This window comes from Onthophagus taurus, chromosome 5 (genome assembly GCF_036711975.1).
Source record: "Onthophagus taurus isolate NC chromosome 5, IU_Otau_3.0, whole genome shotgun sequence".
Classification (NCBI taxonomy): Eukaryota; Metazoa; Arthropoda; class Insecta; order Coleoptera; family Scarabaeidae; genus Onthophagus; species Onthophagus taurus.
This window is the reverse complement of record NC_091970.1, coordinates 6383164-6408736: the sequence shown is the minus strand read 5'-3', so window position 1 is coordinate 6408736 and position 25573 is coordinate 6383164. Positions and strand designations below refer to the sequence as shown.

Here is a 25573-nt window from a genome sequence, read left to right as displayed (position 1 = left end):
AAAACTAAAAGGTTTTTTTCAAAACGGGTTGGTTCATTGGAAAGAGGACACTTTTATTAACACTTTGGGAAATTTTCATACTAACTTTCCAAGAAATTGAAGAAGAAAACAATATTTATTTGGACTTATATAAAAATTATGACAATAAGAAATACGAAAAGAAATACATATATAAAATAAATATAAAAAAAGAGTCCAAAAGGGCTATAGACCTCAGTCTTCCTGTTTGGTTGTACTTAGGTCTTCTCAGTTGGGCCTTATTTTTTTAAGAAGTGTGAGCCGTGTTATGGGACAGCGGGTAAGGGAAAGGGGAATGATGATGAGATTTTTTAAGGCGTTTTTGGGGAAGGTCATAGTTGCTTTAAGGGCTAAGGATTGTAGACGGGAGTTTATAGGAGGAATCTTTGTAAGGTCGTAAAGGAGTTCGTTGGAAGGGTTGAAAAGTGGGTTGTGAGGGTGTCTAATGCGGGTGATAATTCTCAGGGCTGCTCTCTCTGCTACTTCCAGATGGTACTGTGATCCCCTCGGCGCATTAGTCATGATTAATGAGGCATATTCGATAATAGGTCGGCATATTGAGGTGTATATGTGAGTAGCGCATTTGGTGGATATCCCTCGGCCTCTATATGAGAGTGAGCGGAAGGGTTTGGCGCGGTTTTTGACTTTCATTTTTACTTTGATGGCGTGGGTAGAGAATTTAAGGGTTCTATCCAAGGTAATGCCGAGGTAGTTACAAGTTGGTGATGCTGTGATAGGAGAAGATTGAATTATTGTTGTGGGAGGAGCAACGCGAATAGGGAGGAAGGGGATGAAGAATTGGGTTTTGGAAGGATTTATCAGGATACGCCATTTTTGGTACCATTCCTCTATGTTTTGGATGAGCGTCTGCAGCCTTAGGATTGATGATGGAATGTCTACATCATGTGCGACGAGAGTAGTATCATCGGCATAAAGTAGGGCGTAAGACATCGGATCGAAGACGTCTGGGTTGTCGTTGTAGATGTCGTTGTACAGTGCTGGCGAGATGGGAGAGCCTTGAGGGAGACCTTGTTTGTTGAGCGGTGAAACTGTGAGAGTAGTAGTTCTTCACTTTAACCAATGAGGAGCGGTCTGAAAGAAATTCTTTTAGCAGGTTAAGAAGATAAGATGGGATTTTCAACATAGCTAGCTTGTACAGTAGACCTCTGTGCCATACGGAGTCGAATGCCTTCCGAACATCCAGGAAGACTGCGGCGGATTGTTGTTTTTGGAAACGTGCTACTTGGAAGTTTGAGACAAGCACTGCCAAGGGATGAGATGTAGATCTACCTTGTTGGAATCCAAATTGGTATGACGGACTCCTCCTTGCAACAACATCGAGCAGCTTGTTCTTCAAGTGCACCTCGAAAAGCTTCCCCATTACGGGTAGCAATGAGATAGGACGGTAGTTCGCAGGGTCGGATAGAGAAGAATCTTTCTTGGGGATGCATATGATAATAGAGGGCTTCCAATCTTGTGGGAAATGCTGGGTGGTAAGGCAATAGTTGTAAATTTTTCTTATGTAGGCGTGGATATCAAGATCCAGCTTCCTTAAGATTTCCCTTGAGATGTTGTCGTATCCAGGGGCTGTGTTGGTTCCTCTGTTAAGAAGTGTGAAGTATTCTTCTTCCTGCATGAGAGCATCCTGAGGTGTTTCGGACGAATTGAGAAAGGCGTGTTGGTACCAATTGTCTATTGTGTTTTTGTTGTGAGGGCAGAACAGGGCCTCATTGCTGAAGGAAAACACCCTCTCAAGGTATTCAGCGTGGATATTTACGATTTTTTCCGGACTAGAGTATGAGCAGCCATTCGTAGGGTCAATAAGTTCCTGGGTTTCTGGGGACTTTTGGTACTTCGAAAGTTTGCGGACTTCTTGCCAGTAGTTTTTACCCTTGCTTCTGTTGATTTTATCACAGGCCTTAATGTATTTTTCACTTCTGAATTGCTGCACTAGCTTTTGGATATTTTTATTAAGCTCATTGAACATTCTTTTCAGAGCAGGCTCCTAATTAAACGGAGAATAAATGGTGGCAGAGGGAAATTGTAATGTTTCTTGTTGTAAGAAGGGCTCGCTTCATCCACCAAATTAAGCAAGCGTTTATTAAAGGTTGCGATAGACTCGGGTGTGATAACAGGGTTAGATCTCACATATTCCTTTATTCCTGCGTTCACTCTTTCCATATTACAAAGTTTATAGTTTTTGATCAGAGTAGGAACTACTTTAGGTATTCGAATGGTTGTATTAATGCAGATCACAAGACCCAGATGGTCAGAGCACAGATCAGGAATGACATTAACAGACGTGATGAGCGGTCTTATGTTGATTGTGCAAAAGATTAAATCAGGCTTGGAGTTGGGATTATTTGCCATTACAAACGTCGGAGGTGTTGCGATGCGCACAAAATTTGACATATTCACAAATTGATTGATGTGTCTGTTTTTGGCTGGGTTTGGGTTAAAGTCACCGATTATTAGACAATTGTCGTACCGTGCAGCCATGTTAAATATTGTTTCTTCTATTTTGCTAAAAGGATGTATATAAACCAACAATATATGTATTCTTTCTGTGCTAATCATAAAAGTAAAATGGAGGGCGTTGTTTAGTGGAGAATTTATTCTGGGAGGGTTAGCTTTTCCAATTTGTAACGCAGGATCGCCCATAACCACCGCTCCGCCTCTGACACCCCTGTTCACAATATTTCCCAATTCTTGGATCATTGTCCAATCCCTGAAGTTAATTAGCGATTTGGCTTTAGTTTCAACGAACATCGCACCGTGTTGTATAGGTGCTTTGGGTCGATTTTTGCATATCATAGACCAGGCACTATGGCCTTCAATGCCACAGGATCTACATTTCTCTGGTAGTTGGGAGGTACATTTGGTGGTGCTGTGTGGACCCAAGCATTTGGAGCATTTTACTGGAACATTACAGTTATCGGTCGTGTGAGCAAAATCATGGCATTTACTGCATGGAATTGGAATTGGTGGTGGAGGACGGCTCTCGTAAACTGGGAAATGACAGTTTTTATAAAAAAAACCCTCTTGGAGTAGCCTTTGGTACGAATCAACGCATCCTGTGATTATTCTAATCTTATAGGTTGGATTGTTAGTGGCTTTTGAAATTATTCTTTTGCAGAATCTATGCGATAGTTTCTGTAAATTCAGCTCGTCGCTAATTTCTTGGTCTCCAATTTCCAGTAAAATGCACTTATTTACGGAAAGAACACGAATCACGCGTGATCCGTGCGAAGGTCTTGAGAAGACTGGCAAGAAATTGATTTTATACGAATTTTTAAAACTTAATCGGCGAAAATTGCAAAATCAAAAAAATTGTCGATTATTTCAAAAATTTATTTCTCAAGAACTAAGTGATTTTTCAAAACGGCTTTTTGCGTTAAAACGAAGATACTTTAATGAATAATTGGTGATATACCCAACCTCAACTTCCTTTTATATTTATTATTAAGTTTATTTCGGGTCTTTTATCGCTTAAAAAATGAACCAGGCACACTTCTTAAGTAGTACACTTGAACATCTTATCTTTATCGTGTATGGTGTTTCTAAATATAAAATTAGACAATAAATAACTACTAATTTGTTATTTTAATATTAATAAAATCCACAAGATAATTGTAAAATACACAAATAAAAAATTTTATCAATCATCCCACCAACGCAACGCAGATTTTTTTTTCTTGGGTGTTGTTCTTCGTTTCTTACCATTCTTACTAACACATTTACTAGACTGTTGTCTTCTTCTTCTGCTCCTTCTCCGACTTCTACTTCTTGTTCTTCGCCTCTTCCTACGACTTCTACTTCGTCCGCTTCGCCCCCTTTTTCGTTTCCTCCTACGTCGACGCGCGTAAGATTGAGATTCTTTTTTACTATCACTGGAATCATCATCGTCTATATCCGTATCATCACCATCATCATCCTCTTCAATACCATCGTCGTCTTCACCACTTTTATTACCTTTATTATTTTGGCCATCTTCGTTGTTTTCCTCTTTTTTGGACGATGATCTCTGACGTTTCTTAACTTTCCCGTTTATTTTCGTGTTTCTTTTAACGAGAATTGAATCGTCAGCGTTGTCAACTTTATCTGTTTGGAGTTGACAATTATCAACGGCCTTTTTTTGATCTGAATTAACGTTTTCGCAAGATGAACTGTTATCTACGTCACCGGAGGCGTCATCATCATCGTCGATTTCATCGTCAGATTTTCCACCATCAGATTTGTCATCACCGGAACTTGATTTTTCGTTATCGTTTTTCTTCGCGGTATTTCCACCCAACATTTTGTTCTCTTCTGGGTCGTCCAAAAGTGCAATTTTCACCATGAATTTTGATTTATGTTAATTGTGATTTTGATAACTTACATAATTTTGATTTTTTTGAAGTTATTTGAATTGATTGTGTCACTAATTATGTCATTGATTAGTACAGTTAGCTTTGATCTTATTCTTGGAGGTTTCAATTTGTAGGTCGATGACCTAACTTTTGGATTGCATCCACAAGGATAAAACGCGTTCATAGATATCGATTCAGACTTCCAAATCTGCACAACAAGAGAAAATAAAGTTGGATGAGTCAGGAGTTTCCTTCGATTCCTAGATAATAAATCTACATTTTGTAGCAGTTTTCGTCTCCCCCACATTATGTTTTTATGAGTCACATTTTAATATTAAACTTTATTAAGCATTTTTTATTTTGTTTCAGGTTATTAGTTGGAGCACCTTTAGGGCAAAACTTGCAACCATTAACAAATCGTTCAGGAGCACTTTTCAAATGTCCAATAACATCCCAAGAAAATTGCGAGCAAATACGCACGGATGGAAGACGACGTGAGTATTTATCTTCTCGAAACAATCTTATTGAATTTTATATTCGGTTGAAACGTGCTGTAAATTTTCAGCGGGGGTATTTTGGTTGTGGGCAACACGAACGTGGTCTTATAAAGGTTGTGCAATTACGTTACGAAAACCTGAACGCCAATTAGGCGCTTCCACCCGGTAATTTATACAATTACGCGAGTTGCTTCGTTAATACATAACTGCAAAGTTTCTTCCCGAACGACATCCATCGTATCTCAATCCGTGAAGTGTATCCATCGAGGATTTCTGAAAGAAACGAATTGACGTCGAGAGGATCGCTCATTAAAAACGAGTAATAAGCCGGAGAGATAATTTGATGGCGTCGACCGACTCTCTCAGCCGCATGAAAATGGGCGTAATGAATCCGGGAACCAGTTGCTTGCATTTTTGCCACTTGTCGAGGACAAGTTTCTGGGGAACCCAAGTCGATTATAGTGCGATTGGTATGCGTGGAATTTCAGATTGATATCTTGTAGAGTGCATAAGAAAATCCAAGCAGAGTTCGAGAATTAAAAAAAAACTTCCATCTTCTCCTAGAAAAGCCATCATATCCTATTGATTAGGTATTAGTTAAAATTTTTCAAAAAAAAAACTATCTTATGATTGCATTCTATAACAGAATGGCGTTTGGAAATTAATATTACTGAAAATACGTCGATCTAGCAAAAAGGATCCTTCAAGAAATGAATTTTTGAAAATTATCCATAAAAATTGCAACATAAAAATTTTATCAAAACTTCAAATATTGTTTTCTCAAAAACTAAAGGTTATTTTTCAAAACGGGTTGGTTCATTGGAAAGAGGACACTTTTATTAACACTTTAGGAAATTTTCATACTAATATTCCAAGAAATGGATTTTATACGAATGTTTAAAACTTAATCGGCGAAAATGACAAAATTCGAAAAAATTGTCGATCATTTCAAAAATGTATTTCTCAAAAACTAAAAGTGATTTTTCAAAACGGCTTTTTGCATTAAAAAGAGGACACTTTAATTAATAATTGGTGATATTTCCACAAGGATCCTTTACGAAATTAATTTTATAGCGAATTTTGAAAATTATCGATGAAAATTGCAACATTAAAAATTTTATCAAAACTTCAAATATTGTTTTCTCAAAAACTAAAGGTTATTTTTCAAAACGGGTTGGTTCATTGGAAAGAGGACACTTTTATTAACACTTTAGGAAATTTTCATACTTATATTCCAAGAAATGGATTTTATACGAATTTTTAAAACTTAATCGGCGAAAATGACAAAATTCGAAAAAATTGTCGATTATTTCAAAAATTTATCTCTCAAAAACTAAAAGTAATTTTTCAAAACGGCTTTTTGTATTAAAAAGAGGATACTTTAATTAATAATTGGTGATATTTCCACAAAAATCCTTCAAGAAATTAATTTATAGCGAATTTTGAAAATTATCGATGAAAATTGCTACATCGAAAATTTAATCAAAACTTCAAATATTGTTTTCTCAAAAACTAAAAGTGATTTTTCAAAACGGGTTGGTTCATTGGAAAGAGGACACTTTTATTAACACTTTAGGAAATTTTCATACTTATATTCCAAGAACTGGATTTTATACGAATTTTTAAAACTTAATCGGCGAAAATTGCAAAATTCGAAAAAATTGCCGATCACTTCAAAAATTTATTTCTCAAGAACTAAAAGTGATTTTTCAAAACGGCTTATTGCATTAAAAAGAGGATACCTTAATTAATAATTGGTGATTTTTCCACAAGGATCCTTTACGAAATTAATTTTATAGCGAATTTTGAAAATTATCGATGAAAATTGCAACATCGAAAATTTTATCAAAACTTCAAATATTGTTTTCTCAAAAACTAAAAGTTATTTTTCAAAACGGGTTGGTTCATTGAAAAGAGGACACTTTTATTAGCACTTTAGGAAATTTTTATACCTATACTCCAAGAAATGGATTTTATACGAATTTTTAAAACTTAATCGGCGAAATTTGCAAAATTCGAAAAAATTGCCGATCACTTCAAAAATTTATTTCTCAAGAACTAAAAGTGATTTTTGAAAACGGCTTATTGCATTAAAAAGAGGACACTTTAATTAATAATTGGTAATATTTCCACAAGGATCCTTCAAGAAATTAATTTTATAGCGAATTATGAAAATTATCGATAAAAATTGCAACATTAAAAATTTTATCAAAACTTCAAATATTGTTTTCTCAAAAACTAAAGGTTATTTTTCAAAACGGGTTGGTTCATTGGAAAGAGGACACTTTTATTAACACTTTAGGAAATTTGCATACTTATATTCCCAGAAATGGATTTTATACGAATTTTTAAAACTTAATCGGCGAAAATTGCAAAATTCGAAAAAATTTTCGATCATTTCAAAAATTTTTTTCTCAAGAACTAAAAGTGATTTTTCAAAAAGGCTTTTTGCATTGAAAAGTGAATACCTTAATTAATAATTGGTGATATTTCCACAAGGATCCTTCAAGAAATTAATTTTATAGCGAATTATGAAAATTATCGATAAAAATTGCAACATTAAAAATTTTATCAAAACTTCAAATATTGTTTTCTCAAAAACTAAAGGTTATTTTTCAAAACGGGTTGGTTCATTGGAAAGAGGACACTTTTATTAACACTTTAGGAAATTTGCATACTTATATTCCCAGAAATGGATTTTATACGAATTTTTAAAACTTAATCGGCGAAAATTGCAAAATTCGAAAAAATTGCCGATCACTTCAAAAATTTATTTCTCAAGAACTAAAAGTGATTTTTCAAAACGGCTTATTGCATTAAAAAGAGGATACTTTAATTAATAATTGGTAATATTTCCACAAGAATCCTTCAAGAAATTAATTTTATAGAGAATTTTGAAAATTATCCATGAAAATTGCAACATTGAAAATGTTATCAAAACTTCAAATATTGTTTTCTCAAAAACTAAAGGTTATTTTTCAAAACGGGTTGTTTCATTGGGAAGAGGACACTTTTATTAACATTTTAGGAAATTTTCGTACTTATATTCCAAGAACTGGATTTTATACGAAGAAAGAAAGAACAACATTTATTTAGACTTATTACAAATACGAATAAATAAAAAAAAAAAGAAATATACACATACAAAACAAATATACGATAGCTCCAAAAGGGCTATAAATCTGAGTCTTCCTGCCCGTGACTTGAATTAGTATCGTCGGCATAAAGTAGGGCATAAGACTTCAGATCGAAGATGTCGTTGTAGATGTCGTGGCAGTAGACACTGCACAATGCTGCTGAGATGGGAGAGTCTTGAGGGATATCTTGTTGAGTGGTGAAACTGTGAGAGTAGCAGCTTTTCAGTTTAACTAATGAGGAGCGGTCTGAAAGAAATTTTTCTACCAAGTTAAGGAGATAAGTAACTTATTCTTCAAGTGTACCTCGAAGAGCTTCCCCATTACGGGTAGCAATGAGATAGAACGGCAGTTCGCAGGGTCGGATAGAGAAGAATCTTTCTTTGGGATGCATATGATGATAGGGTTCTTCCAATCTTGTGGGAAATGCTGGGTGGTAAGGCAATAGTTGTATATTTTTCTTATATAGGCGTTGATATCAAGGTCCAGCTTCCTAAAGATTTCCCTTGAGATGTTGTCGTATCCAGGAGCTGCGCAGGTTCCTCTGTTAAGTAGTGTGAAGTATTTTTCCTCCTGCATAAGAGCATCCTAGGAAGTTTCGGACGAATTGAGAAAGTCGTGTTGGTACCAATTGTCTACTATATTTTTGTTGTGAGGGCAGAAGAAGACCTTCATTGCTGAAGGAAAACACCTTCTCAAGGTATTCAGCGTGGATATTTACGATTTTTTCCGGGCTAGAGTGTGAGCAGCCATCCATAGGATTCTTGCCAGTAGCTTTTACCCTTGCTTCTGTTGATTTTATCACAGCCCTCGATGTATTTTTCACTTCTGAATTGCTGCACTAGCTTTTGGATGTTTTTATTAAGTTATATGATCTAAAATAGAGTCGTCGCTTTTCCTTGATTATTATTACTATTTTGTTTCTTCATGATGGAGGGGCTTGCTTCATCCACCAAATTTAGCAAGTGTATGTTAGAGGTTACGATCGACTTGGGTGTAATAACAGGGTTAGATTTTACATATTCCTTTATTCTTGCGTTCACTCTTTCCAGATTACAAAGCTTATAGTTTTTGATCAAGGTATTCGAAGGAGCTACTTTAGGTATTCGAGTGGTTGTATTAATGCAGATCAGGAACGCCATTAACAGACGTGATGAGCGGTCTTATGTTGTTTGTGCAGAAGATTAAGTCAGGCTTGGAGTTGGGATTATTTGACATAGTCACAAATTGGTTGATGTGTCTTTTTTTGGCTGGGTTGGGGTTAAAGTCAGCAATTATTAGACAATTGTCATACCGGGCAGCCATGTTAAATATTGTTTCTTCTATCTTACTGAAAGGATGTATATAAACCAACAGTATATGTACTCTTTCTATGCCAATCATGAAAGTAAAGTGGAAGGCGTTGTTTAAAAATACTCGATCATACTCAATCTCCTCTTGTTGTCAAATTTTGAAACGTGGATGGTTTATTTTTATTGGCATTGATATAAAGCTCTATCCAGTATCTGCCAGTAACTCGATTTTAAGTCCAAAACGGAGAACAATGTCAATTCATCGTTGGATTGTGATTCTGACCAAATATGGCGGGTTGTGACAGTCTCGGAAAGATTATAGTTTATCCGACAAAGGTAGTGTAGTATCATCTCTTAGTTTCTGAAATATAGAATTCTTGTGCCACTGTGTTCCTGGCCAATAATGACATCTCGGTAATCTCATCCAGTTCATTGTTGGCTGTGGATTCTTCTTCGTCCGAAGAGCTACCTTGGTTGCATAATTGCAATGATGACGTTGGGTACGATAATTAATTAACACACTGTAGTAATTATCTTTATAACACAAATAAGAAACCGTATCATAATTGCACAACCAAAACAAAATCCTTTTTTCTTGTACAAAAACTTTTCTTTTTCTACCTCTAGCTTTTAGATAGTTTTAGAAACATTACAGTGTAAAAATAGATCATAGAATTTCTAGATGTAGTTAAAAAAAATTTAAGGAGACTTTAAACCCTCTCCTAAATCAAAAATAGTTTTAGCCACGTGTAGTTTGGCGTGTTTATTTCCATTTATATAGTTAAAGTCTATACATACAGGTAGATTCTGAATTACACTCGCGTTTTTTTACGTGTTGGCGAGAATGTTTTTTTTTTTTTCAATTAATTTAAGATTTTTTTGATGTTGGGCCCAAACCGATGAGTAATACAGTTTTTCTTTTTTCTGTTTTTGTTTTTGTGTCGGTGTGATTCGGGCAACGAATACAACCAGTGGCCGGCGGAAGGTACAAAACGTGTAAGTGTGGTGGTCCCCACGTGCGAGCCAGCGGTTCCATAACATTTTTTTTTTATTCTATTTTTTGCGCATGTTGTTTCGCCTCTTTTAAACAACTCGCCACTAACAACTGTATGATATTAATTGCTGAGTTAGTTTTCAAAGGAAATAAAAATTTGTTTATTGGCATGGTTTTTGCATGGTATTTTGCTTTTGCATTCAATGAAATTAGATTCCTTTTGTACTAATTTTTTTCTTTGTTTTTAGTTAAACGCGTTTTTATTTAGTTTTAGTAACGCGATTGTATACTGCTCTAATAACTAGCCGATAAGGACCATAAACGATTCAACGACCCGTTCATTTTACAAGGAATAATACGGAACCGGTGACCAGTTTCTCGGTCGGACCATTTTCAGTCGACTCAACTTTGCATACAAATCACCCGATTTAACACCGGGATTTTTATACAGTTATTATTATCGATATAAATCAGCTCGATTCCCACTAAATTTCTTAAAGTCAACCTATAAATATATTATTCAAAAAAACACTTATCAAATGTTTCTCTTTTTAAGTCGCGTTGTTGTCGATAAAAATTCTTAGATCCTCATAAAACCGTCGACGACACGATGTTTTCACGGCGCCGTACCAAAATATACGATTTGTTTACTTACGGGAAGTGAGTCGACCTAGAAAATGAAGAAAAGGTTGCTGTTTTATCTCCAAAATTATTTAGTTACTAAAATTTTATTATTTTTTGATCAAATAACCAAAAAGGTACAGGACCTCAACTCCCAAACAATTTTTATGTCTGAAGATGTACAGCTAAACCCGAAACTTTCTAGTTCTAAAACTAAAACTAGATCTAACAAATACCTTATTAAGAAACCGAGACAGCTGAGCTGTCGAGGCAGTGGCTCTAATATTTAAAATAAAGTAAAGTTTTCTGTCATACAAATGCATTACTTAGAAGCCGAGGCAGTGGCTCTAGTAGATTTTAGTAGACATTTAAACCAGTTTTCAATGATTAAAAAACAGTTGTACTAATTTTGAATGTCATGGAGTAGCTATGAACAAGTTCTCAATCGTTTGGACAAGCTTTTAACCATTTAGACAACTTTTTCAATTAATTGTCAATCATTTTGACAAACGTGGAATAGGAATTAACCAATTCTTAATCATTTAGACAAGTCCTCAATGATTACTAACAAATTCTCAATTATTTTGAACGACAAGGAATAAGTACGAACCAGTTGTGAACCATTTAGACAATGATTACGAACTAGTTAATCATATTGGATATCATAGATTAGTTATCAATAAGTTCTTAACTATTTAGACAAATTTTAAACTCAACCCAACCAATTTGTAATCATTTTGAACGATATGATAGTTCTGTACCATGTAAACAAGTTCTTAATGACCGCAAACCAGTTTTCAATCATTTTCAACAGTATAGAATAGCTATGGATAATAGCTATAACCAGTTTTTAATGATTAAAAAGCAATTTTTACTAATTTTGAATGTCATGGAGTAACTATGAACAAGCTCTCAATCGTTTGGACAAGCTTTTAACCATTTAGACAACTTTTTCAATCATTATAAATTAATTGTCAATCATTTTGACAAACGTGGAATAGGAATTAACCCATTCTTAATCATTTAGACAAGTCCTCAATGATTACTAACAAATTCTCAATTATTTTGAACGACAAGGAATAAGTACGAACCAGTTGAGAATCATTTAGACAATGATTCCGAATTAGTTAATCATATTGAATATCATGGACTAGTTATCAATAAGTTCTTAACTATTTAGACAAATTTTCAACCCAACCTAACCAATTTTTAATCATTTTGAACGATATGAAATAAGTACGAACTAGTTCTGAACGACATAAACAAGTTCTCAATGACCGCATAACAATTTTCAATCATTTTGAACAATATGGAATAGCTATGGATAATAGCTATAACCAGTTTTCAATGATTAAAAAGCAATTTTTACTAATTTTGAATGTCATGAAGTAGCTATGAACAAGCTCTCAATCGTTTGGACAAGCTTTTAACCATTTAGACAACTTTTTCAATCATTATAAATTAATTGTCAATCATTTTGACAAACGTGGAATAGGAATTAACCAATTCTTAATCATTTAGACAAGTCCTCAATGATTACTAACAGATTCTTAATTATTTTGAACGACAAGGAATAAGTACGAACCAGTTGTGAACCATTTAGACAATGATTACGAACTAGTTAATCATATTGGATATCATGGATTAGTTATCAATAAGTTTTTAACTATTTAGACAAATTTTTAGCTCAACCCAAACAATTTTTAATCATTTTGAACGATATGATAGTTCTGAACCATGTAAACAAGTTCTCAATGACCGCAAACCAGTTTTCAGTCATTTTGATCAATATAGAATAGCTATGGATAATAGCTATAATCAGTTTTCAATGATTAAAAAGCAATTTTTACTAATTTTGAATGTCATGGAGTAACTATGAACAAGCTCTCAATCGTTTGGACAAGTTTTTATCCATTTAGACAACTTTTTCAATCATTATAAATTAATTGTCAATCATTTTGACAAACGTGGAATAGGAATTAACCAATTCTTAATCATTTAGACAAGTCCTCAATGATTACTAACAAATTCTCAATTATTTTGAACGACAAGGAATAAGTACGAACCAGTTGTGAACCATTTAGACAATGATTACGAACTAGTTAATCATATTGGATATCATGGATTAGTTATCATCAAGTTCTTAACTATTTAGACAAATTTTCAACTCAACCCAACCAATTTTTAATCATTTTGAACAATATGATAGTTCTGAACCATGTAAACAAGTTCTCAATGACCGCAAACCAGTTTTCAATCATTTTGAACAATATAGAATAGCTATGGATAATAGCTATAACCAGTTTTCAATGATTAAAAAGCAATTTCTACTAATTTTGAATGTCATGAAGTAGCTATGAACAAGCTCTCAATCGTTTGGACAAGCTTTTAACCATTTAGACAACTTTTTCAATCATTATAAATTAATTGTCAATCATTTTGACAAACGTGGAATAGGAATTAACCAATTCTTAATCATTTAGACAAGTTCTCAATGATTACCAACCAGTTCTTAATTATTTTGAACGACAAGAAGCAGGTACAAACCAGTTGTGAGCCATTTAGACAATGATTACGAACTAGTTAATCATATTGGATATCATAGATTAGTTATCAATAAGTTCTTAACTATTTAGACAAATTTTCAACCCAACCCAAGGGTTGGTTTGGGACAACCTTGAACTACTGCATAGCTGCTTCGGCATCTAAGGGTACGTTTATGTTGGAGCTGCGATAAACAATAAGAGCAACGATACTAGCAAAGCAAAGAAAATGATGTCATTATTTTAGATGCAGGTGTTTATATTAGAGATTAAAAACTTGTCTAAATAGTTAAAAACTTGTCTAAATAAATGAATCGTTGTTCATAACTATACCATGTTATTCTAAATAATTGAAAACTTGTCTAAACGTTATAAAAATCCGTTCACAGCTACTCCACATTGTTCAAAATGATTGTAATCTGGTTCGCGATCATTGAAAACTTGTCTAAACTGTTAAGATCTAGTTAATCCCTATTCCACGTGTATCAAAATGATTGATGAGTAGTTTATAATGATTAAAAATTTTGTCTAAATGGTTAAAATCTTGTCCAAACGATTGTGAGCTTGTTCATAGTCATTCTATGACATTAAAAATTAGTAAGAAATGTTTTGTAATCATTGTAGCTATTCCATATTGTTCAAAATGATTGAAAATTGTTATGCGGTCATTGAGAACTTGTTTATGTCGTTCAGAACTAGTTCGTACTTATTTCATATCGTTCAAAATGATTAAAAATTGGTTAGGTTGGGTTGAAAATTTGTCTAAATAGTTAAGAAGTTATTGATAACTAGTCCATGATATCCAATATGATTAACTAATTCGGAATCATTGTCTAAATGATTCTCAACTGGTTCGTACTTATTCCTTGTCGTTCAAAATAATTGAGAACTGGTTGGTAATCATTAAGGACTTGTCTAAATTATTAAGAATTGGTTAATTCCTATTCCACGTTTGTCAAAATGATTAATAATTAATTTATAATGATTGAAAAAGTTGTCTAAATGGTTAAAAGCTTGTCCAAACGATTGAGAGCTTGTTTATAGCTACTCCATGACATTCAAAATTAGTAAAAATTGCTTTTTAATCATTGAAAACTGGTTATAGCTATTATCCATAGCTATTCTATATTGTTCAAAATGATTGAAAACTGGTTTGCGGTCACTGAGAACTTGTTTACATGGTTCAGAACTATCATATCGTTCAAAATGATTAAAAATTGGTTGGGTTGGGTTGAAAATTTGTCTAAATAGTTAAGAACTTATTGATAACTAGTCCATGATATCCAATATGATTAACTAGTTCGTAATCATTGTCTACATGGTTCACAACTGGTTCGTACTTACTCCTTGTCGTTCAAAATAATTAAGAATTTGTTAGTAATCATTGAGGACTTGTCTAAATGATTAAGAATTGGTTAATTCCTATTCCACGTTTGTCAAAATGATTAATAATTAATTTATAATGATTGAAAAAGTTGTCTAAATGGTTAAAAGCTTGTCCAAACGATTGAGAGCTTGCTCATAGCTACTCCATGACATTCAAAATTAGTAAAAATTGCTTTTTAATCATTGAAAACTGGTTATAGCTATTATCCATAGCTATTCTATATTGTTCAAAATGATTGAAAACTGGTTTGCGGTCATTGAGAACTTGTTTACATGGTTCAAAACTATCATATCGTTCAAAATGATTAAAAATTGGTTGGGTTGGGTTGAAAATTTGTCTAAATAGTTAAGAACTTATTGATAACTAATCTATGATATCCAATATGATTAACTAGTTCGTAATCATTGTCTAAATGGTTCACAACTGGTTCGTACTTATTCCTTGTCGTTCAAAATAATTGAGAATTTGTTAGTAATCATTGAGGACTTGTCTAAATGATTAAGAATTGGTTAATTCCTATTCCACGTTTGTCAAAATGATTGACAATTAATTTATAATGATTGAAAAAGTTGTCTAAATGGTTAAAAGCTTGTCCAAACGATTGAGAGCTTGTTCATAGCTACTCCATGACATTCAAAATTAGTAAAAATTGCTTTTTAATCATTAAATTTAATCGTTGAATGGTCCGAATGGTTCTAGTTCTAGGTCTAGTGTTAGTTCTAATGACAGTGTTAGGTAGCGCTAGTTAGTACTAGATATCACTATGTTCCATATTTTTATTGAACTAAAACTAGAACTAACACTAGACCTAGAACTAGAAAGTTTCGGGTTTAGCCGTGCATCCTCAGTTCAAGTTTTAATTGTTATGCAGCGCTAGATTGTTGTATATTTTTCTAAGTACTACAAAAAACTTTACATTATTTTAAATACTAGAGCCACTGCCTCAGCAGCACAGCTGCCTCGGCTTATCAATAATATGTTATTATTGAAAACCTAGAACTATTGCCTCGGCAGCTTGGCTGCCTCGGTTTCTAAGTAATGTATTTATATAAAAAATACTTTATTTTATTTTAAATACTAGAGACATTATATCAAATTTTTACTGTACTAAAAAAGTTATTTTTGGTGTTAAGTTGCAGATGTGGACATCTGTTGGTGTTTTTACAATCCCACTTAAAAATTCTAAATAAATCTATTTAGAATTCATTTCAACATATTCAATCAACAATAATTCTTTTAAATAGCCTCTTGTATACGCTTGTTTATTCTGAAATTGCTTTCTTTATCTAATCATTAACAATCTAATCGTTCTAAAAGCTTTCATTTTAACTCTTTTATCGGCCTTGTAATATATGTACAGTTGAAAGCGTTAATGCAATAATAACCAGGCGGTTTTCTGTTTCATTTCGTGTACGAAGAAATAAAAATTTCATAATAAAGCATTTCTTGTATGTCGCGCAGATGTTCATAACGCTCAAATCAAATCGTTGTGGAATCAGATTTTGATTGATTAACTCGATTATTAAAGCGAGAAGTTAATGGATTTCAATTGAAAACCGGGACATCAACAAATGCTTTTATCTTTTTTAATCAATTTAATTTTTTTGAATTACTTATAGTAGTGTTGTAGCTTTAATTATTTTTTTTTTTCGATTAACATCACTAATTAATTAAATCATTTATTAATTAATTTTTTTGAGACCACTTTATTTATTCTTAGGTTTGATTTTTAGGTTTTATTTGCGAAATTTTTTATGATTTTTTTGGGTTTTTATTGCATTTATCGAGATTTATCCGAATTTAGGCACGTTTTAGCAGGACACCTGTACATAGAGATGCGCTTGTTTGATTTCTTTTTCGATTTTTTGCCAAAGTTTCGAATTTTTGATTAGATCTTTTTTGCACCCAAAAAATACACCTTATTAATAATAATCCCAAGTACAAAATAATTAATTTTTTGTTTATATTATAGCTTTTGTATATAATAATTACACACCATAAAACATCAAATAACACCATTTTTGTGGTTTATTTTTTAACATAATCATCAATTATTTTGTACTTATTTTTAAACTAACATTAAAAAAAAAATTTAATCCAAATCTTTCCTTGTCAAATTTAATCATGAATCTTTTTTGCTCAATATTTGAAAGTTAATAAGGATTGGATTAAATATTAAAAAATTAAACTGAAAAATGTTGTATTGTAACTAAAAAATGATATATAATTTAGCTGAAGACGAATACGATGAGGAAGAAAACGACCAATGTGATGATCTATGTCCTCCAAATCCGAAAGAAGAATTGAAGGACGGCCAGTGGTTGGGAGTGGATGTGAAATCGCAAGGTCCTGGAGGTGTAGTCATGGTGTGCGCCCATCGATACGCGATGGGCAACAAAGATGTTTTATTAAGAGCCACCGGATTATGTTATAGCCTTCACAACAGTTTGGATTTTAATGAACCTTATGAGCCGTGTAAAGGACGTCCGATGAATAAGTAAGTACACTTTTAAACTCATCAATATCAAAATTCTTGCTACTAATCACATGGCATATTTCACAAATAGAGCTTCCATAGCAATCATGTAGTAAGTTCTATCTATATTCTATCAATTTTCCTCCTGTATGCTATCCTGATTCATAAAATTGTTCAAGTGTTGAATAAAGCAAATTCGGATAATCAAAAAAAAAGTTATCCGTGTTTATGCATATATTTAATCTACCTAAATATTTGGATTAAATAAGCAAGATAGGTTATCAACAAGATTAGAGGTCCGAGAAAATTAAAATCAATGTGTTACAAAAAAAGCTATAAATAAAGAAACAAAGAGAATTTAAGCCAAAAAAACTGTAGCATAGGTTTACCGATGAACAAAGATAAGAAAGTGAGACTGAGATAAAAGTACTGTAAAATTTGATAGCTAATTTCTAATACTTTCCGAGATATGTAGGATAGGTATCTTCTAAAATCGTTAGTTTTGAAGAGACTTGAGAAGCTGACTCAACATCATCATCATTATCGGATCAACAATGTATTGTGGAATCCATTCTAAAAGTTTAGCAACTCCCCGCCATCTAGACACCTTCAGGGTCTTCCCCGACACTATGGAGGATTTTATCTTCCCTATGGTTTACCTGTCGGACTTTCTTGATGACCTATGAACAGTGATGGGCGCTGGGTAAATACCCGGCGGGTAGGTATTTAAAAAATGGGTATTTATCTGGGTATTTACCCCAGCCTAGGGTAAATACCCAAACAGTACATATTAAAGTAAAAATATAACAGATTCGGACAAAAATGTAGAGGAACATGATGAAATGGGCGTTGAAGACGAAGAATTGTCAACGATCGAAGACGTATTATAATCAGGTAACCACTGCTCATTCTTCATTCTTGCGACGATGATCCGCTCAGGTCCACTTGAGCTTTGCCACAATGTTGACCGCGTCATTTACGCCAGTTCTTCTTCGTAGGTCTTCATTTCGTATGTGGTCCCTCAGGGTTACACCCAGTATCGACCTCTCCATCTTTCTTTGCGTTACGTTGAGCCTCCTGGTAATGGCCACCGTTAATGTTAAAGTTTCGGAACCGTATATCATAACCAAAGGAGGAACCACGCATTGATTGACAGCCTTTCTTTTCAAATATACAGGAATATCGCCCATAAAAATGTCTCTAAGTTTCCTGTAGGCTGCCTTTGATTATTATCTCTCGATACACGAACCTCATGGCCAAGATATATGGCTGCGATGCGAACCAACTGAGATGAGTACTTTAAGAACAATAGTGGAAAAGACAAGAAAAGATAGAGTTAGGAACAAAATTGTAAGAGAATTTTGTGGATTCGGATATGTCATGAGATTTGCTAGGGGAGAAATAAAAAAATTTTATGAATACTTCCAAAGAATGGAAGAAACCTGGCTGATTAAGACAAAAAAGACCAAAGATTAGCTAGAAAGAGATGCGTAAACAGGTTACAACCTGAATAAAAGAAGAAGAATAATAAGATCTTAAACGAACTACTTAATTTAAAATTGGAAATCAACAATCTCATGGATCTTGGAATCTTGGATTTGATGGAAGTGCAATATGACTAGAAAAGAATCAAACAACAAGAATTAATGAAGCATAAAAACTGAATTTAGTCATTAATATTAGACTTATACTCAATTCAGGACATTCAAAGTTGTTTTTCAAGCATTAAAGAAATCGTTAAATATTTTCGAAGAGTATTACGTAAACGAGAATGGTCGGTATTGAAAATATAAACTTTCCCGAAATAAATGTACAGTTTAAAGCTAATAACACCAGGAATGTGTATAAATTTGTTAGACAGTTAAGATAAAGGCACAAATCGCACACAGCTCTATGTTGAGATGGAACAGGAAAAATAATATGTGATAGTGAAATGAATGAAATTTGGAAAAATTATTTCCAAAACCTATTAACCATAGAGAAACTGATTTGGAAACAGACACCAGTCCGTCACACCATAGAAAGGATAGTGTCATGACACCTATATCAATCAGTGAGGTTCAAAACGCAATCTCTGCGGGAAAATATGGAAAGGCATCAGAGATTAATAACATACCATCGAAAGTATTCTAGATGGAATATTCATCATCACCAATATTGATGTTACAACTTGGAACAAGATTTGTCCTAAATTTTGTTGATATTTAGTCATCTCTCCAAGGATATCGAAATAAGGACCATATCGTCCGCGTAGCGCAAATTACTTAGGTATTGCCATCAATTTTTATACCTTTTTGAGTCCAATTCAGTTATTTAAATGCACTCTCCAGGACTGTGATAAACAATTTGGGTTCAACATTATATCGCCTTGTCTTACCCCACGCTCATTGTAGCATTCTTGTAAATGTTATAAATAAGTTTGGTGTATCGGTAATGGACTCTGTATTCTTGAAGTACTTGCAAAGCTGCCATCAACTCAATTTAAATCAAATTTTATAAATACCTCTAAATACCCATCTTGGGTAAATACCCCAGGGTATATATCCAGGGAATTTTCCCTTGAAAATAAATACCCGGGTATTTAACAACACTGCCTATGAATCATCCCAAACATAACTCAAAATTATATCTCCTGCGCCACTGGTCCTGTTCAATCACAGAACTTTACATTCAAAGATATATGAGGATCATATCTATATATGAGGGCTAACCTCACTACCGACTTGAGTATTGTTATCTTGGTCCCGTGGGCGAGGACTCTTGAGCAGAAGTGTTTCACCATCAGCATGCTTACATCACTGTAAAGTTGGCAGAACTAGTTGGGTAGAGTATTCAAAAGTATCGAGGAAAAGAATATTTTGTTTATGCCTTCTACAAAATTTCACAAGAGTTGCTCTTGATAGACTGATGTAACCAACTGAGTTGTATACAGTACGGTCTATATGATGGCATGATTATTAATATTGATATGGTGATTTTATGTAAAATAGCAATGTTTACAGCTTCTTTCTAGTTAATTTCGTTTGACAAGTCCTTAATTGCTCTCTTCAGTCTCTATTCAATCATTTCATTGTCAGTATCTTGTTAATTTCCCTCGTTACAGCCCAGTTTTTTCTTCTTTTTCCAGTTTCTTCAGTCTCTTTCTTTTATTTCAAGTTTCTATACAGCCTTCTACTTCTACGGAAAGTCTCTTCTTGCTTTTACACTCTTTTTCTTTTTTTAATCTTTTTTTCTAAAGTACTGAATTTTAATTAATTTAGTTTATAATTACAGTACTAATCATTTCCTTCGTTTTTGCTCAGTACCTTTATATCTATTACTAATCCCTTCTTTTCCATTCTTTTATTACCAGCCTATTTCCGGTCTGTCCCCTTTCTTCACAGACTTTTTTATCCTCTTCTCAGTCTCTGCTCAGTATTTTTCTTTTATTGTAAGTCTCTTCCAAATCTTCTTCCTTTCTGTTCAGTTCTTCTCTTTTCTGCCTGTATTCAATTTTTTTCTTCCATATCATCTTTATCTGACGTTTTTTTTGTTTTTGCAGTCTCGTTCCTGCCTCTCTCCCCAATTCTTTCCATTCATTACCAGTGTATTTTTAGTCACAATAATTTTTACCTTCCAGTCTCTCTTCATTCTCATTAATTTCTACCTAACCTAAGCCTTTTCGTTCCATTCTCTTTTCATTCTTAACCTTCCGGAAGTCTGGTCAGTCAAACGGACAAGTTCAGTCTGTTGGGGTATGTCAGACCCCAATAGTTTTATAGAGCCTAGGTTGGAAATGCACACAGTATAATCAATAAACTTGAAATAAAATATCTTAAATTTATAGAATACATTTATTATTATTTTATTCTTAACAGTTAACAGTCAAAAATAGCTACACACTTATATTTGATACTTTTCTTTCTAAACTAATCAAAAATTATCAAAATAAACGTTAGAACCACTTACACTTCTTCGTAATCATCATAATTATTATTAATACATTCATTGCAAAGAAAATTTGCGTGTGACAAGCAAATGGTTTTTTTACAGGTTTTGCAAAAATATTGTGATTTTCTATCTGAATTGCGTGAACAAAATTCACATCGTCTTCTTTTTGGTGTTTCATTTTGATTAGTTCCTGAATTTCCAGATTGCTGGGAGCGAAGATCTTTGGGAAGCTTATTATTTTTGAGACGACGTGCCTGGTGTTCTGCAATTAGTTCCTTGCCCAAGTTTTTCAAAAAGTGTCGCCTGGTGGTGGTATAATCATTTGTATTATTTCTGTAGACAATTTCACTATTTACCCCAGCAGTATTGAGAATCGAATAAAATGTTGTTAGTGGCCATCGCCGTGAATTTCTTGAAACGTCATAGGAAGCTGAAAGCTTATCCAGTGTGTCAACACCTCCTTTAGTCAAGTTGTAAAATGTTACAATATCAGGCTTCTCTTGATGTCGAGTTGATTCATCAATTTTATCGTCATGATGGAGCGAAGACCACATTAAAACGTTCTTATTCTTTTTTCCCATGTACGATACCATAGTGATTTGTTTTTGAAATCCAAACATACTTGATGGCAATGGTCTTCCTTGTGTGGATACCAAAGGTTTTGGCAATTCTTTTTTATTTTTCTAACAGTGCCAACAGCTGTTAAACGATGTTCTGTTAGTAATCGTTGAATCAGGCTGTAACTGGTAAACCAGTTATCAAATGTAATATTTCTCCCAGTTCTTGTTACTGGTTTTATCAATCGAAGCACAATATCTTCTGGTTTGTTGCTTTTTCTAAAAGATCCTTCAGGTTGCAAACCCACATAAACCTCTAAATTTACAGTATAGAAACACCTTGCATCAGTTAGAGCAAAAATTTTTATGCCGTATTTTTTTGGGTTTGCTGGGGATAAACTGACGGAATGGACAGTTTCCCCGAAAAGCTATCAATTGTTCATCGACGGTAAGGTACATGCTAGGTGAATAAATCTGTTTGCAATTCAGAACAAATGCATCAAAAATTGTCCTAATCGGTGCAAGTTTATCGAGTGCCACTCTCTCAATACGAGTTTCCAAACTGTCGAAGCGCAAGCAACATAAAAGAAAATTGAAACGTTGTAGGGTCATAGTTTTTCTAAATATCAGAACTCCTGTATCGTCAGTTGCCCATAAATCATTTACATTTTGACGTCCAGATTTGTAGTAGCCTCCTAAATAGAGAAGACCAAATAAAGCTAGCAATTCCGTCTTGTCTGTTTGTTTTACTTTATATTGATCTTTTTGTCCATAAGTAGACGACCTCATCAAAATTCTTTCGTTTGTGTTATTCAAAATTACTTCTAACATTTCATCAGTGAAGAAATATTTCCAGCATTCTAACGCCGTTTTACCATCTCTATATCCTCTTCTAACGACGGGTAATTGCGTGACAATATTTTCTGATCTTGTTCTGACATTTGGCCAAGGTGGATGTTTGAACCATTTTGTTGTACCGTCCTTCCCCAAATAAAATAAACCTGCGCTGATCTGGTTATTATCATTATCATCTATGTCTTTTTCATCGTCGCTGATGTCTTGTTCAGTATCGCTGTTATGATCACTTTCATTCAAGTTGTCTATTTCACCTTCATCACTTGAAATTTCATCGTAATCACCAATTTCAGACTGCACATCTTCCCACAAGGCAAGAAGTCTAGCTTGCTCCCGTTCAAAATCTCCCATTTTGATAACGATGCAATTCTTATAATAAAATATGTAAATAAGTTTAATTAAATCACACTATTTTGTCGTAAAATTTGTTTTATAACAACTAAAAAAAATAACATACCGTCAACTCACTTCTAACGTATTAAGTCTGATGGGGTGTGAGAAGCCCGATGATCAATTAGGTTATGATTTGAAGCACTTTTAGTACAGGGAGGCATAAACTACACTGGACTGCAGGTAGAATGACTCATTAGATGCAGCTAGCATGGATGCCAGCTTGTGCCATGCGATTGGTTTTCACGATGCAACACATTTAACATACCTCTGGGCCTGTAAGACCCCACCAGACTTTCGGAAGGAATCTAATCTCTGCCCTGTTTGTTCCATCTCTTTCTAGTAGGTTTAGTTAATTTCTTTCTTGCCTTTACAGCCTGTTTTTTTATCTCGTTTCCGAATTTCTTTTCTCTTTAAAGTCTTTAATTAGCCATATTTTTTTCATTAGTAGACTCTTTCCATACATCCTCCTTTCTGCATTGACTTTTTTCTATTTCCAGTCTCCGTTTAGTTTCGCTTCTTTATTACCAGTCTCATCAATAAACTTCATTTTTTCCAGTCTCTTTACAGTCGTCATCTTTGTCTTGTTCTATTACTACTCTTTTCGGTCTCAATAATTTCTATTCAGTCCGCTTTTTCTCACATTTGCTTCTTTTTAGTCTTTTTTCGTCATTAATTTCTGCCAACTCTATTTTTTCTCTCATCAGACTCTCTTCTCTTTATTTCTACTATTATCAGTCTCTTTTCGTGTTTCTTTCCTCACTAGCTTGCGTTCTTTCTCTGTTTTCCATCTTTATTCATTATTTCTTAGGTGACCAGTCTTCTTATTGTCTAGATTCTTATTATTCTCTTTTTCTTCTGTTTCTAGTCTCTGCCAGTCTTCTTACTGTGTCGATATCCAATGCTCAATCTCATTTAACGCCTTCTAGTTTATATATTCTCTTTCTTTAAATCTCAGTCTCTATTCAACCTTTATTATTACCAGTTTTCCTCCTTTCTGCACAAGTCTATAAAGTACTGAATTTTAGTTTATAATTTTAGTACTAATCGTTTCCTTCTTTTCTATTCTTTTATTACCAGGCTATTTCCGGTCTTTCACCTTTCTCAAATCTCCCTCCTTCCTGTTCAGTTCTTCTCTTTTCTGCCTGTATTCAATCTTTTTCTTCAATATCAAGTCTTTGCACAGTCGTCATCTTCATTACCTGGCATTTTACTTGTTTTTGCAGTCTCTTTTTTGCTTCTTTCATCTCTTCTCAATTCTTTCCTTTCATTACCAGTGTATTTTTAATCATCATAATTTTTGCCCAGTCTTGTGTCTGCGCCTTCCAGTCTTTCTTCATTCCCATTAATTTCTACCTAACCTAAGTCAATCTTCGTTCCACTCTCTTTTCATTCTCAATAATCTTTGCCCAGTTTCTTCAATCTCTTTCCAGTAGGGGTCTATTTAGACTCTTTCTGCAGTTTTTTTTCTATTTCTTGTATTCATTATCATTTTTCTCCTTCTAATTATAGTTTAGTCTGTAATTTTTGAAATATTAAAATTTTTTTTTATAATTATAGTGAGCATGAACAATTTGGTGCTTGCCAAGCTGGAACAAGTATAGCAGTTTTAGATGATGGAACAGCAGTTATTGGTTCACCTGGTCCTTATACATGGCGAGGAACGATTTTCGTGCAAAGTATAGTCGGAGATTTCCTTCATAAAGATCAAAGCGTATATTTAGGTCCTCTGGACGATAACGATAAACCAATCGGAAAGTACAGTTATCTCGGAATGAGTGTAACCGGTGGTTATTTCTTAAGTAATAAAAAAAAATCTTACGCAGCTGGTGCTCCCAGATCGCAAGATCACGGTCAAGTTTATTTCTTCGATAAACCATTGCAAAGAGACAAACCGATGGATATAAGTTTAATTATAGACGGCGATCAATTCGGCTCAAATTTCGGTTACACCATTTTAAGCACAGACCTCGATAATAACGGTTTTGATGATTTAATAGTTTCGGCGCCGTTTTATTTTTCAAAAAATCACGGCGGGGCCGTTTACGTTTATTCCAATTTAACCGGATGCGAGAGAGAACAGAAATGTTCAAACCAAACCATTTATGGACCGTCCGAATCAAGATTCGGGTTCTCAATGGCAGCTTTAGGGGATATTAATAAAGATGGTTATAGAGATATAGCGATTGGGGCCCCTTACGAAGGTGGTGGTGCTATTTATATTTACTTAGGATCGAGAGATGGGTTGAAATTGTCGCAAAAAATTCATCCTGAAAAAGATGGAATCACCACGATTGGATATTCTTTAAGTGGGGGGTTAGATATGGATAATAATGGATACCCCGATTTATTAACTGGAGCTTACGCCTCTGATGTTGTTATTTTATATCGTACAAGACCGATTATTGACTTTAAAATTGATGTTATTGATCATTATAATGAGTTGAAAAATATTAACCCGAAGATTCGGGGTTGTCGATTAGAACCGAGGTCTAATCACACTTGGTGAGGATTTTTTAATTTTGTTTTT

The 25573-nt window shown here is 33.8% G+C and overlaps 1 protein-coding gene across 2 annotated transcripts in view; it reads left to right on the top strand.

The window, feature by feature from the left end:
* The window catches only part of LOC111426539 (multiple edematous wings), a 68896-nt gene that overhangs the window by 29827 nt on the left and 13496 nt on the right, over window positions 1-25573 (top strand). Inside the window, exons 2-5 of one of the 2 annotated variants that reach the window (XM_023061102.2) lie at window positions 4737-4861; window positions 10263-10286; window positions 17068-17332; window positions 24604-25548. In XM_023061102.2, coding sequence (XP_022916870.1) covers window positions 4737-4861; window positions 10263-10286; window positions 17068-17332; window positions 24604-25548 — 1359 coding nt within the window. The remainder of the gene's footprint in view (window positions 1-4736; window positions 4862-10262; window positions 10287-17067; window positions 17333-24603; window positions 25549-25573) is intronic. The other variant, XM_023061103.2, reaches the window with a different exon arrangement.